General features: G+C 40.8%; 1 protein-coding gene across 12 annotated transcripts in view; it reads right to left on the reverse strand.

Moving 5' to 3' along the window:
* The window catches only part of ERC2 (ELKS/RAB6-interacting/CAST family member 2), an 861,660-nt gene extending 848,531 nt beyond the window's left edge, over window positions 1-13,129 (reverse strand). For all 12 annotated transcript variants that reach the window (XM_015571179.1, XM_015571181.1, XM_015571167.1 and 9 more), the window contains exon 1: window positions 12,338-13,129. In XM_015571179.1, the coding sequence (XP_015426665.1) occupies window positions 12,338-12,994 (657 nt within the window). In that variant the 5' untranslated portion in view covers window positions 12,995-13,129. The remainder of the gene's footprint in view (window positions 1-12,337) is intronic.
* Between the last annotated feature and the right edge of the window lie 1,922 nt (window positions 13,130-15,051).

Genomic DNA, 15,051 nt, shown 5'->3' on the forward strand with positions numbered 1-15,051 from the left:
GGGAGCTCTGCTCAGCCACAAGCCAGGCTGATGGCTGCCAGTATAGCGGTGGTGGTGGGAGCCTCTCCTGCCTCCTCAGCAGCACTAAGGATGTCAGACTGCAGTTTAGGCCTGCTCCCCACTGGCAAGTGGACATCCCCTGAGGGCTCCCGGGCTGCCAGAGGGATGTCTGATTGCCATCTTAGGCCCAATCCCCCGGGGATCGGGCCTAAGCCAGCAGGTGGTCATCCCCTGAGGGGTCCCAGACTGCGAGAGGGCATAGGCTGGGCTGAGGGGTTTTCCCTCCCCCCCGGGGTGCACAAATTTTTGTGCACCGGGCCTCTAATCCATAATAAAGAGCTTCCCCATCCTTAAAGCTCTGCTCTGTGAATCCAGTGAATTTATCAAAGTCATGACTACCTAAAGAATCTGCTGGATCTTTAATGAAGCATCCTGAGCAATAATTTCTCTCATTTCTCTGATGTGGTTTTAATTTTCCAGTCAGTCATGAAGTTGCTTCTCCTGTCCTTCTGGACAGATTTCCAAGATAGGAATGTTCATTTGGCATTCTCCTCTGTTCATTTGCTTGACAAGAATGCATTTGCTCCTTCCTGCTTGCCCTCTCTCCTCTGCTGCTCCCAGCAATGTGCTTCCTTCCCATTCTTGCTTCCCACCCTTTCTGCATGCCTCTTTGACAGCATCCTGAAGATACTGTCGGGCAGAACTGCTACTTCCACTCTATACTAGGCCTTCCATTTCAGCACCAAATTCTCTGGTCTTCAAGTAAATCTGTGTGTTCCCTTCAAAACAGTGAAAAGAACACAGTTTTGGGGCTAAGCATACCTAGATCCAAATCCAACTATACCTAATGGTGAGACCTCAGGCAGGCCACTTAATCTCTGCCTTGTTTCTCATCGATAAACAGTGATGGCACGTGTCTTGCATGGCTGTTGTGCTCTCACACACAGAAAGCAACTAGTAAATTCCAGGCACATAGTAGGAGCTCAAAAATGCTTATTCTCTTTAAGAAAAAGAAAAGAGGAAAAAAAACCTCATAGACACAAACAACAGTATGGTGATTACCAGAAGGAAAGGGAGTTAGGGAGACAAATGGTGATGGAAGGAGACTTGAGGTATTGAACACATAATACAATATACAGATGGTGTCTTATACCTGTATACCTGAAACCTAAATAATTTTATTAACCAATGTCACCCCAACAAATTCAATAAATAAAAAATAAAATGTTTATTCTCCCCCCCTTTCAAGATCAATGTCAAGCATGGACCAAAAAAACACACCATAAAAAATAAATGACAATATAAAGAAATAATAGGTTTAAAAACAGTTTTCATTTCCTTAAAGGGTTGTTCATTTCCTTGTAAGATTGATCTCTAGTTACCAAATGTCTACTTCTAAAAGAATTCAAGGTGTATGAAGATTCATGTGTGATAGTCCAGGTCAAGGTTTTGGTGTTGTTTTTTTAAGTCATTCACAATTAATTCCTTTCCTCAAAATCATGAAATAGGTTTTATCTTTTATGTCATTATTTTTAAGTAAATGTATACATTTTTAATAATTTTTTTTATTTTTCAATTACAGTTGGCATCCAATGTTATATTAGTTTCAGGTGTATAATCCGGTGATTGGACATTTATATAACTTATGTAGTGCTCACCCCGACAAATCTAGTACCCATCTGACCATACATAGTTATTACAATAATATTGACTGTATTCTCTATGCTGTATTTTATATCCCTGTGACTATTCTGTAACTACCAACTTGTACTTCTTAATTCCTTCACCTTTTTCACCCATCCCTCCCAACCCCTCTCCCATCTTTTGGAATCCCAGCCCCTCAACCCACCATACATACATTTTGATTATCACTTTACAAAGTGCAAGAATTGAGTACAGGCAAACTATCAAGAAAAATGAAGGTACAGTAATCATCCAATTAACTCAAAACTTCTCAGCCTTGTACCTACTGACACTCTGTCCTATTATTCATTGTAGGGTGTTTGCAGCATCCCTGGTTTCTACCCAGTAGATGCCAGTAGCATATCCCACCCGGTTTCAAAAGACAAAAATGTGCCCAGACATTGCCAACTGTTTCTTGATAGGCAAAACTGTCCCACTAATTGAGAATCACTAAGTTAATTTGACCAATATACCTGTAGTCAAACTAAATTGTACAAGCGCAACTATGGGTTTGTAAGATATCAAGTAGCTGCTCAGTCTTTACTTCTCTACAGAATATTCCTGCTAAAAAACAAAATGGCTGCATATCGCTTCCAAGATACAATCAAATGCTGGCTTCTCAGAGAAACGGGGCGGGGGGGAGGCGGGGGGGGAATGGCACGTGCCAGAATTCTGTTTGTCAGGCTGCCCCAGCTCTTGGCTGCATGCCCACATTCTGCCTAAAGCCTACTTCCCAAACTTCTTAAGATGATTTCCACAGCTTTCCGAACCTGACCTTTGCAGCAGCTGTGTGTGTGTGTGTGTGTGTGTGTGTGTGTAAAATAGATTTACAATTTTCTATATTCCTGCAAAGCCAAACCATTTATTGAGTCCAAATGCCAACTGGAGATGGTGGGAATTTGCACACAGATGTCAGTGGACTCCAAAACAACAACACAAGATCTCCACCTGCAACTAATTATAGAATCCGAAATTGCACTCTGGCCAGAAGAGGCCAGGTTCAGAACCCACCCCATCTGCTCTGGCGATAAAATCACTCTGTTACTCTTTCTCCTGTCAACATAGACTTGCTTCTTAAAAGCCTCTGAGGATGTTGTCTGTAGGGAATTGTATCAGGCAGTGAATGCTTTGGGGGTGACCACTCCCTCTGCCTTCCCCTCCTGGATCTCGGTTTCAATAAGTGTCTTTGGCACAAGTGAGTCTAAAACCTCACTGAAATATTCCACAATGTTTTCTTTGGTTGTGAGCTGTTGCTCTTCCATAGCCAAAATAAAGTGATCCAGAGAGAAAATGGAACATGGAAGTCATTTAGCTCTCCCAAGGTCCAACGTACAAGAATGTTTATTTTCCTCCCATTAGCCAAGTCTTTCGTAAGAAAACCTGGGAATAAAAATCTCTAAGGCTACTAATACAATGCACATGGCCGATCCTAGGGCTGACTGCAAGAGATTACTGAAGCAAAAACCAGCTGACATCTGTGACAAAGACGTATAGTTCACTTCAAATCATTCTCCTACACTCTGGCAAACAAAGAAATCAACTGTTGGCTCAGTGCCATCTCATCTATCTTCAGAACCAAAGGAAGTTTTTACCTCCCCATGAAAGGCATTACAATTGTGGTTTTAGTCTAAGTAGATCACTGCCTAAATCTGGACCAAAGTTTTTCCACCTTTCTGGAAAGGTAGACAAAAGCTACAATTCTCTGAAAAGCTGAAGAAGACTATGTCAAGATGAGGAAGATGGACACTTTTTTTGCTCCTTCTAAGATTCAACATTCCAAGTTATGTTATGGTGCTAAATTAGTTCATATTATCCCGTTCCAAATCCATGTAACATTGGGAAAAATACACATAAGACACACACATTTCACACCAGAGTTTAAATGAAAACATATACACAGATATGACATACGATTGACTTCTTAATTTCTCAGGTCTCTTGATAGGACTTACAAGCCCTTAAACTATTTGGAGAAAGAGAGTGACCAAGCACAGCTAAAGCCAGTGCAGCGGACATCTGTGTTTGTCCCAGAGTATCCCTTCACCCCTCAGCTCAGTAACTTTGAAAACTTCTCCTCTCCCAATGCCTGCTGTTCTAATAGGGTCACCAGTCACAGTAACCCCTTTTCACATACCTGTCCCCATCCCTGCCACATGCACTCACCAAGTCTGGAGGCAGGATATAACTCAGGCAGGACCAAATCCTTCCATAAATTATCCAAGCAGGAAGTGAAGACATAGGGATCTCTTAGCCCTTCCATTGTGGTACTGGCAGCCAAGACAGTACCACATGAAGGAGAAAATGAGGCTTGCACATAGAGGCAGACACCGAGAACCAGAGATGAAGCAATGGGGAGACCCACAGTCCTGCTACAGTTTGAGGTCCTGGGTTTAGTCAACCCCAAGCTCCACACCTAAGCCTTCCGGCAATTTAATTACAGAAACTAATAAATTCCTTTTTTCTTATTCGGGCTTTGAGTAGCTTTTGTGTCACTACTTTGGAATATTGCTTAATATAATTAGTAAGTAGATCTCTTCATTCTGATGTGTAAAGTCCTTTAAGATCTCATTTCACCTCCTGAAATGCACCTGTTTTACGACCAGTAATTATTATTAGTAACACTTATCAATTAATGGTTTTCTATGTTTTATCAGTTAGGAAGGTATTGAGCTGCAAGTAACAGAATATCCAACCAACACGGACTTAAACAATTAAGGGTTTATTTTCTCACGTGACTAGAAGTCTGGCGGCAGCCACTCCAGGTGCTGGTGCACTGCTCAGAGATAGCAGGGCAGGTGTATCTGTGCTCATCTCGGTCTCTCTTCCATGGTTACTATATAGATGACACAGCTGCAAGCATCACATCGGCACTCAAGACAGGAAGAAGAAGGAGGAAGCATTGCCGGTGACATTCCTTTTATCAAGAAAACAGAAGCTTTTCCAGAATCTCTATTTCCCAAAATGGTTTTATTTGAGTTTTATTTGCCACACACTTGATTATTCAACCCCCTCTCTGCTTTGGCAGGGAGTAGATTTCGCTGACCTCACTAACTTTGGCCTTGGTCATGTAACATGCTTTAGGCAACAGAATGTTAGTGGATATGATGCAAACAAAGGCTTTAAATATGTTTGTGGGGTTTGGTTGGACACCTGATGTCTGCGATCCACCATGAGAATATGAAACCTTAAGTAGCTGCCACTGTGAGAAGAAGGCAATGTCATAACTGAAACCAACTTACAGACTAGAGCCTGGTGCCCTGAGTCCAGACCTACCCAGCTAAGTTGCAGCCAACTGGCAAATATGTGAGGGAGAGATAAATGCTTGTCTTTTTTAGCCAATTAGTTTTGGGATGGCAAGTTACACAGCATTACTGCTTAAGATAACGTTTCATAGTCAAGTAAGTTTGGGAAATTACTGGCTTAAAAAAATTTAATAAACATTTTTAACTGCAAGAGTCAGAGCATTTCACATGCTGATATGTTGTATCAGTTTTGCCATAATAAAGTGCCACAAACTGGGTGGCTTAAACAACAGAAATTTATTGTCTCCGTTTTAGAGGCTAGAAGTTAGAGATCAAGATGTCAGCAGGGTTGATTCCTTCTGAGGACTATGAGGGAAGGCTCTGTTCCAGGCCCCTTTCTTGGTGTGTAGATGACTGTCTTCAACCTGTCTCTGTATACTCTTCCCTCTGTGCATGTCTGTGTCTGTGTCTAAATTCCCCTGAATTATGGCCTGCCCTGATGACCTCATTTTTAGTTGGTTACCTCTGTAAAGACCCTATCTCTAAATAAAGTCACATTCTGAGTTAATGGGGATTAAGAATCCAACATATCTTTCTGAGGAGATACAATTTAACGCACAACATATGCATTAAGATTTTGTCCTTAGAATAGTCCTTAGGACAGGACTATCTAGCCTATTACATCTCAGGTTTATTTGACCAGAGAATCCTCTTTGGAAAATGTTATTTCCCCAGACACACTTTGGAAATACTGGCTTTGAGGGATGCATGGATCTCAGACAAAGTAGTAGAAGGAATGGAGCCTGGAAGAAGGCACAGGGGTAAGATAGGTCGGTTTGAGCAGTGAATTTGTTTAAGTCCTACCTACAAACCTGAGGGGACCTGACACTCAAGGGCAGAGCCCTTGGTTTCACAAACGTTCAGTGTTCAAGGTAACTTGCAGTGGCATTTAACTGTCAACTGGCCCTTCACAAGACAGCTGCCTCACCACCTTCTCAACAGGAGAGAGAATGGATTCTATCACCCATTTCCAATTGGTACAACTCTTCATATCTGGACACTCACAATGAAATAAGTATTTTAAAACAGAATTGAATGACCCCTATTGAAATGACCCTGCAATTATACAAATAAGAGAGAAACTAATAATAAAGGAAACACAGGAATGCGATCTAGCTTGACCTTTTCAAGTTATACGCTCAGAATGAGAATCAAGTCATATATTGCAAGTAGCTCAAAAACCCATATTAATATCAATTTAGAGTAGATTATTTCCTATTGTGTTAAGCCAGAAATAGAAATTATCACATAACCATTGCTTAAAAGCTGTAGCATTCCCCAGACGGGCTTACTTACACTTCTTAGGTTACGTTTCCCAATGACCTTGTCCCACTTCTGCACACATGAGACGGATAAATATTAAATCTAGTACAATCTCCCAGTGTGTGATGCTATTTATATTCATGCAGATCCTTGGCTAGCCATGCACAACTTAGGGAAATGTTTAAATATTGTTTTAGGTACACCTTATTTGGAAAAAATAATCCATTAAAAATACAAAACTAATAATTGCATAAAATATCCAAGAATCTAAAAAGTCAGTAAGTTATATGCGCCAAGCTGTAAGATTTAAGTCCCTATAACTTTCTGTAAATTTATTCTCTACCATGTTTTCTCTCTCTGATCTCCATCAAACAGATAAACAGAATGGAGCTGTCAAAAAAACAACAACCATATAATCTTTTAAAGAAAATTGGGTCCCTTTACACCCATGTAGTTGCATTCTTCCACCCCCAACCCCACACAGACCATTAAAATATTAAGGGGCTGTCTCAAGTGGCAGCCAAACATCCATTCTAAATTTTTTCTCCTCACTACTCTCCAAATCAACCTACTGGTGTGATACTGAGAGCATGGACTATGTGTTCATCCCATTCCAAAGAATTAGCTGTCATAATACACCACCCCATTCTTCTTCCATTCAGGAAAGAACATCATGAAGCAGAAAGCACAGAGATAACTCTGCATCCATGCAATCTGGTTCATACAAACAAGCCAGATTCCAAATGTCAGTACTGTAACTCTTAGTAGTCACAAATGCATTTCTACTCGTGCAGCTCTGTGTGGCTGAGAAGTAGGGCCTTGGAGAAAGCCCAGGGGTGGAGGGGCTCTGGGGTATAATATCCATCCAGAAACCTGAGTATCATCATCCCTTGGCACAGGAGAAATTTTGTCACAGCCACCTACCACTGGCTCCAAGGTTTCAAACAGTCCAGTGTTTCTTGTAACACAGGAAGGGTATGCAACATCCTCCCTTAGATCTGGAGTTGGGTTTAGCTCCCTTGGAAAGGACCACCACGACTTCAAAATCTACTGCGAAAGAACTGATGAGTGGGAACCCTCAACAACACTGTGCATAAGGATAAAAGGTCTATGCTAATGAGTATTAAATTCACAGAACTATAAATACCATAAACATGAGCATTCTAGCTTTCTCACCTTCACTCAGTAATGGACCTGCCTCCCATTTCTATTCACATAGTGCAATTCATATTGTCTTAGGTCATCTGAATTTCAGTTACTAAAGTTCCAATTACTCAAATACCCTCTGGTAGAACTGTTTGATTGTTACAGATAAAAAACAAAACAAAACATAATCATGTGTCCCCTTCTCTTTTACATTCTTTTCTTCCACGCAGAAACTGTATCCATGTCTTTTCCTCTAAATGGGAAATTATAGTAAGTGATAGTAAATGGTAGAAATTCTAAACAGAACAAAAACCATTTCTAGGAAAAACAAAGTCCTAATTAAGAATGAAAGTACTGCCCTAACCAGTTTGGCTCAGTGGATAGAGCATCAGCCTGCAGACTCAAGGGTCCCAGGTTCGATTCCGGTCAAGGGCATGTACCTTGGTTGCGGGCACATCCCCAGTGGGGAGTGTGCAGAAGGCAGCTGATCGATGTTTCTCTCTCATTGATGTTTCTAACTCTCTATTCTCTCCCTTCCTCTCTGTAAAAAATCAATAAAATATATATTTTTTTAAAGTAGATTAAAAAACGCACTTTTTAAAAGAAAGAATGAAAATACTAAGTAAAATAAATCACATTCTTAATCATTCTATCAAAACTACAGGTGCTCCTCAACTTACACTAAGGTTACATCCTGATAAACCCGTCATTAGTTGAAAATATCACAATCTGAACATGCATCTCATACACCTAACCTACCGAACATCATAGCTTAGCACAGCCTACCTTCAACATGCTCAGAACACTTACAACAGCCTACAGTTGAGCAAAAGCACCTAACACAGGAACACACGCTAGAGTATCAGTTACGATTGCATGGCTGACTGTGAGCTGTAGCTCACTGCCACTGCCCAGCATCACAGCAGAGCATAATCCCACATATTGGTACCCAAGAAAAGATCAAAATTCTAAGTACACCTTCTACTGAATACATATTGCCTTTGCACCATCATACAGTCAAAAAACATGAGTTGAAACATCATAAGTCAGGGACAGTCTATAGTCATTTTTTACATCTAATCTATACGAAGTATGATCTTCCTATTATAGTAAGATCCTATTTACAGGTCAGTGATTCTATAAGAAGGTAGTGAACATAAAGTTAAGATTTAGGTGTTGGCATGAAATAAACCAAAGCTTAAAATTGCAGCTCTGTCAATTATCAGCTGTATGAACTTGGGCAAACTGCTTATCCTCTCTACATTTATTTTTCATCTGTAAAATGAGACAAAGTCTAGCACCTACCTCAGATGACTGATGCAAATACTAAATAAGATAAGGTACACAAAGCTCTAAGCACAATGCCTAACACATAATGGCCCCCAACAGATGTCTGCTGGTAGCAGCAGCAGTAATAATAGAAACAGCAGCAGCAGCAGCAGCAGTCTGCATTGTTCCCCAAACTTTATTTCATCTAGCCCTACTTTTTGACAAACATAAAAATCCCACTGGTAGAAATTTCTAGTGCTCCTTCATATCTAACTCTCCTTCCTGGAAAGAGGAGAGGACAACACCTCCCAGCCCCTTGCAATTGTGTCTCTTCCAACCCAAGGAATTGAGAAGCCAATATGCCATTTCCAGACGCTCTCGCTCTCCTGTAACCATGTACCAAGATGCAGAAAGCCTGGATCTGGAGTCACTGCCTGGGGTCACTGGAGGAGAGCTACTTGACCTGCTTCATACCTCAGGTGAATACAAAATAAATCTCTGATGTGTTAAGCCACTGAGATTCGAAGCTTGTTTATTATTGCATCAGGATCTACCCTATCGTGACCAATAGGTACTCATATAACCCTAAAAGGGATCCTGACAGACTTCCCAAGAGGGGAAGGAGGAGCACATCAATGTATTTTTAAGTAGCTTGCTTTTTGTCAATCCTAATATTCTTTACTTTGTAATACTACCTCATATTGCAAGTAAATTGACTTTTCACACTCTCCATGTTTCTTCCTCCTTTTATATTTAACCTAAAAAATAATAATTATATTACACTTATATTTAATATACAGATTAATACTGGGGCTTTCACTGGGTCTATGTTATACAGTCCTATCTCACCCACAGCACCCAAGGTAGCCTCTGATCATATAGGTTCCAGAACAAGGAAGGGGTAATGGGAGCAGCCTCAAATCTTCACTTGTTTCCAGCTTAGGGTAACATGGGATAGTTAAATAGAATTATGGACGTCACCTAGTTTAAACTGAACTAACCCTCATAAAATGAACAAGGGGTTTTATATGTTTTTTTATTGCCCGGCTGGTGTGGTTCAGTGGTTTAGTGTTGACCTCTGAACCAGGAGGTCATGGTTCAATTCCTAGTCAGGCACATGCCTGGGTTGTGGGTTCGATCCCTAGTCCGGGGTGTGCAGGAGGCAGCCAATCAATGGTTCTCTTTCATCAGTGATGTCTTTATCTCTCCCTCCCTCTCTGAAATCAATAAAATATATTTTTAAAATGTTTTACTAGGAGTCAAATGGTTCTTTGTGTCATTGAAGTTTACCTCAATATACTATTTATTTTACTTTGCCTTTTCCATACTTAATTTTTGTGAATGTCATAGAAGACAATATGTTAACATAGTAGCACATCATGAAATTGATAAATAAATATACATGTGTAAGTGGGAAATCTATGCTCAAAAACATTTAATGATTAAAGCATAAAATAGAAGTTTAGATATCAGCTTTCCATTTTGCCACTACATGCATTATTCCTAAACTTCTGTAGCCATTTCCCAAAACAACTAAAAAAGGAAGAAAACCAGTATTGGACTGGGAAAACACTCACAGTTGTAACAGGTTCACAGGATTTGCACGAACTAGCAAAGTCAGAAAAAAATATAAATAACAGTGAAGAGCATTAATTTGAATTAGGAGTAAAGGACAGGCTTTCTGTTCCAACTGAAAATCACATTTGCACATCTGAAAACGAGCAGACTGTCAGATAACCACGGGGATAAGATGATTGCTTTCCACACTCAGAACAAACAGCAGATTCTCCGACAGATTAGAAACGCTTCTATGGGTACTTGGACTCCACACGCTGGAAGCCAGGGAAACAGACAGGAGGGCCCACAAATGACCCTAAGAAAGGCAGAGCACTACCTTAGGCCAACATAAAGATCACTCACCGGAGAATCACGAGTTTAGCCAAATTTAAATTATCTCAAATATCTGGAAACTTTTTCAGCCAAATGGCATAGCACCACCTATTCCACATCTCTTAGCACTTACCTCACTACTACGAAATGGTAAGGCTGGGATTTAAACCCAGGAATGTCTGATTCCAAAGCCCTTATGAAAATGGCATCATATAAATGAGCCTCACAGAACAGGTAGGATATGAAAATCAAGACTGGCTTGGATTAAAAGGGAAGAGGTAGGGCCCTAACCGGTTTGGCTCAGTGGATAGAGCGTCAGCCTGCGGACTCAAGGGTCCCAGGTTCGATTCAAGGGCATGTACCTTGGTTGCAGGCACATCCCCAGTAGGGGGTGTGCAGGAGGCAGCTAATCAATGTTTCTCTCTCATTGATGTTTCTAACTCTCTATCCCTCTCCCTTCCTCTCTGTAACAAATCAATAAAATATATTAAAAAAAAATAAAATAAAAGGGAAGAGGTAGGGAGAGGAGGTGTTGTGACGTCCTCCAGGTATAAGATAATGGAAAGAGCAAAGTTATGGAGGTGGGAAACCCTGAATATGTACAGGCATTACCACGTGGTGGTTCTAGTAGCCTAGGAGATGTGGAGGGAGGTGGTATGAGATAATGCTGGAAAGGCTAGTCAGGCTTTCTAATAGAAGTCTCAGCCACAGAAGCAGACTTCATTCTGGAGGCAATGAGTAATTACAGAGGGCTTTAAAGTAGGGGAATGGCATAAGTGCAGGTAGATGCTGGGAAAACTAATCTTGCTATGACATGGAAGAGGGATCAAAGAAAAGTCTGAAGGTGGCTTGCACATAGTATGTGGTTAATATTGAATGGATGAGGCAAAAATGTGTTGTGTTTCTCTAACATATCAAGCCCGTTCTACCCAACACCACTTATATAATTTTGTTCAATTTGATATTTAGAAAACAAACTCCATTCATTCTAGTGCTGATACTTCAAAAAAAAATAAATTCACTGGTCAGATGTGGTCCTCTAAATGTTGCTATTGAAATGTCTACTCTTGCCAAAACCAGTTTGGCTCAATGGATAGAGCATCGGCCTGCGGACTGAAAGGTCCCAGGTTCGATTCCAGTCAAGGGCATGTACCTGGGTTGCAGGCACATCCCCAGTGGGAGATGTGTAGGAGGCAGCCGATCGATGTTTCTCTCTCATTGATGTTTCTAACTCTCTATCTCTCTCTCTTCCTCTCTGTAAAAAATCAATAAAATATATTTTTTAAAAAATGTCTACTCTTGCCCTGCCAGTGTGGTTCAGTGGTTGAGCATCAGGGCACATGCCCAGGTAGCAGGTTCAATACCCAGTGGGGAGCATGCAGAAGGCAGCCAATCAATGATTCTCTCTCATCATTGATGTTTCTAACTCTCTCTCCTTCTCCCTTCCTCTCTGAAATCACTAAAAATATTTTTTAAATGTCTACTCTTGCAAAAATTAACGTTTTCCTCTTCTATTCAAAGGAAGTACATCTGAGTTGCTGTTGTAACTGCTGAAAAAGAAAACAGAATTAACCAAGTCTCAAAGTTAGACAATGAAAACTGATCCTCCCTCTTCCACAACAGTGTGAAAAGGTCATTGGAAAATAAGGAGGTCACAAGCTGTAATCTCCTATTTCCTATGCCCTCTTGTAGTCTCCAAGTCAAACACATACGAAGTCGGAGCTTGTTTGATAATGCCGAACTTTCTCCTGCAAAGCAAAACACTGAGAGGAGTCATAACCTACCTGATTTTCTTCATGGGATACCCTCATCTGCTCCTTGAGGACAGACATCCGGGCTGCTTCTTCTTTCCTCAACACTCTCTCCTTCTTGAGCTCGGGACTCCAGAAGGTCTTGATACTGTTCATGGAAGACCCCAACTTGCTGTCCTTGATGTCTAGCTCTTTCCGAAGGAGTTCATTCTCTCTCTGCAGTTCCTTGAGCTGGGCTTGCAGGTCTAACATTGTGCTGTCCCTTACCTGCCTCAACATGGAGGGGACCTGGTGGTGGTGATGATGGGATGAGCTGGTCAGACCTATATGTTGATCTGTGTAAGAAAGGACATCTGTGTGGGAAAGTCCAGCAGAAGCAATATTGGGACTACTCCCCATGGCTGTGACGCGACCTCCATATACAGCTCTATTTGTGGCCCTTCCCAGAGTCATGGTGCCCTTTGGATAAGATGTCGAAGCCACCCCCTCATGATCACTCAGATACATGGGTCCAGACGTAGCATAGGCTGCATTAAGGGACTGGATATTCTCCATGGACAGAGTCTTGCCCGCTCCTCCACCTCCCCCACTACTTGTTCTTCGGTGGCCCAAACGAGGAGACCTTGGCAAACGAGGAGATCTGGAAGGGCTCCCTTCCAGATTGGTGATTGTTCTTGCACTTCCATACATTTTTCTTCTATTATGAGGTGCAACTGAAGAGAAGAAATGTTATACTAAGTTGAGGATAAAGCCAAAATTTTCACTGTTGGCCAGATTTTTCACTGCATTCGCTCATAGTCTGTACCAGAAAATTACTCCAATCAGAGATCTGAAAAATGAGAAAAAGGATCATCAAAAACAAACTTCTTTAGAACTGTCACTATAATTTCATCATGTTTTTAAATATATAGACAACCAAGATGTCCCCCAGTAGGTGAATACATAAATAAATTGTGGTACATTCAGATAATGGAATATTATTCAATGCTAAAGAGAAATGAGCTATCAAATCATGAAAAGACATGGAGAAAATTTAAATGTATATTACTAAGTGAAAGAAGGCAATATGAAAAGGCTACATAATATATGATTCCACCTAAAAGACATACTAGAAAAGGAAAAACTATGGAGACAGTGAAAGAATCAGTAGTTGCTAGGGGTTAGGATCAGTGGTTGCTGGGAGAGGGATGAATAGGTGGAACACAGAGGATTTCTAAGGCAGTGAAACTACTCTGTTTGATACCATCATGGTGGATACACCTCTTTATACATTTGTCTAAACCTATAGAATGTACAACACCAAAAGTGAGCCCTACTGTAAAATATGGGCTTTGGATGATTATGATGTATCAATGTAGGTTCACTGTTTGTAATAAATGTACCACTCTGGTACAGGATTGATATCCAGGGAGACTGTGTATATGTGGAGGCAAGAGCTCAATGGGAACTCTGTTCTATTTTGCTGTGAACCTTAAACCACTCTAAAAATAAACTCTATTAAAATAAATAATAAATAGATATCGATGGTGCTAATGATAGATGAACAATAGGTAGGTAGGTAGGTAGATAGATAAATAGATAGATAGATGATTGATAGATAGATAGATAGATAGATAGATACACCCATGTTCATTTAAAAAGAAAAGTGACCCCCAAATTTTACTTACTACATCTAAACATTTTGTAAATTCTCCTCATCCTGCTCCCAAGCAAGGTCAAAATTTCTCAGCACAAAAAACACTAATTTTGCCCTAACTGGTTTGGCTCAATGGATAGAGCGTTGCCCTGAGGACTCAAGGGTCCCAGGTTCGATTCTGGTCAAGGGCATGTACCTTAGTTGCGAGCACATACCCAGTAGGGAGTGTGCAGGAGGCAGCTGATCGATGTTTCTCTCTCATCGACGTTTCTCACTCTCTATCCCTCTCCCTTCCTCTCTGTAAAAAATCAATAAAATATATATTTTTTTAAAAAAACACACTAATTTTTCCTTAGGAAAATGAAGCTCTGCATTTTGGGTTGTGTTAAGTGACAGTTAGAACCTCCAGAAAATTGACCATAGCATATTTCATTACAGAGACCTGAGTTATCAAATCCCCTGTCCTGGGGGCATGACCCTCTACACAAATGGCTTGACAGTGACTCTGAGAAGGTGTTGCTTCCTAAGATGTCAAATAATAGTCAATCATGTTATTACCTCCACTCTTGTACCCACTACAGACATTACTAACCCATCATAGTCCTCTTTTCCATTAGGTTCAGAACTCTTCTCAAATACAGCAGTCTAGATGGTTTACCATCAATCAACTGGCGTCAATATATGATTTAGAACCTATCGGCCATCTTGGAAAACGAGGTTGCTCAACTAATATAGGTGGCTTCCTACATATCACCGGATCCTAAGTGCTATCCTCAGAGATGACAGCCCTGTCTCTTTCCCCGTTCACGTACATCTTTCAGATTGGCCTTTGGGGACTTTGGGGTCTTCTTTCGTATTTCTGCTGATCTAAATATTGATATTAACCATTCCATACCTGTACAGAAATGCACAGAACAGTGCACCATGTTAGAGTCCCTGGTTCCATAACCCCCAGAGAAAAGTAGTAGAAGCTCTGTGTCACCATTACTAAAGTACTTTGGTACAGATTTTATGCAGCCAGGGCTACAAACTGTGATTGTCCAGTCAGTGCTGGTATCCAGATGGCCTTAACAGGATGCATCACGGCCTCCTGCTCTTTTCCTTAGGGTGT

Source organism: Myotis davidii, unplaced genomic scaffold (genome assembly GCF_000327345.1).
Source record: "Myotis davidii unplaced genomic scaffold, ASM32734v1 scaffold111, whole genome shotgun sequence".
In the NCBI taxonomy this organism is placed as follows: Eukaryota; Metazoa; Chordata; class Mammalia; order Chiroptera; family Vespertilionidae; genus Myotis; species Myotis davidii.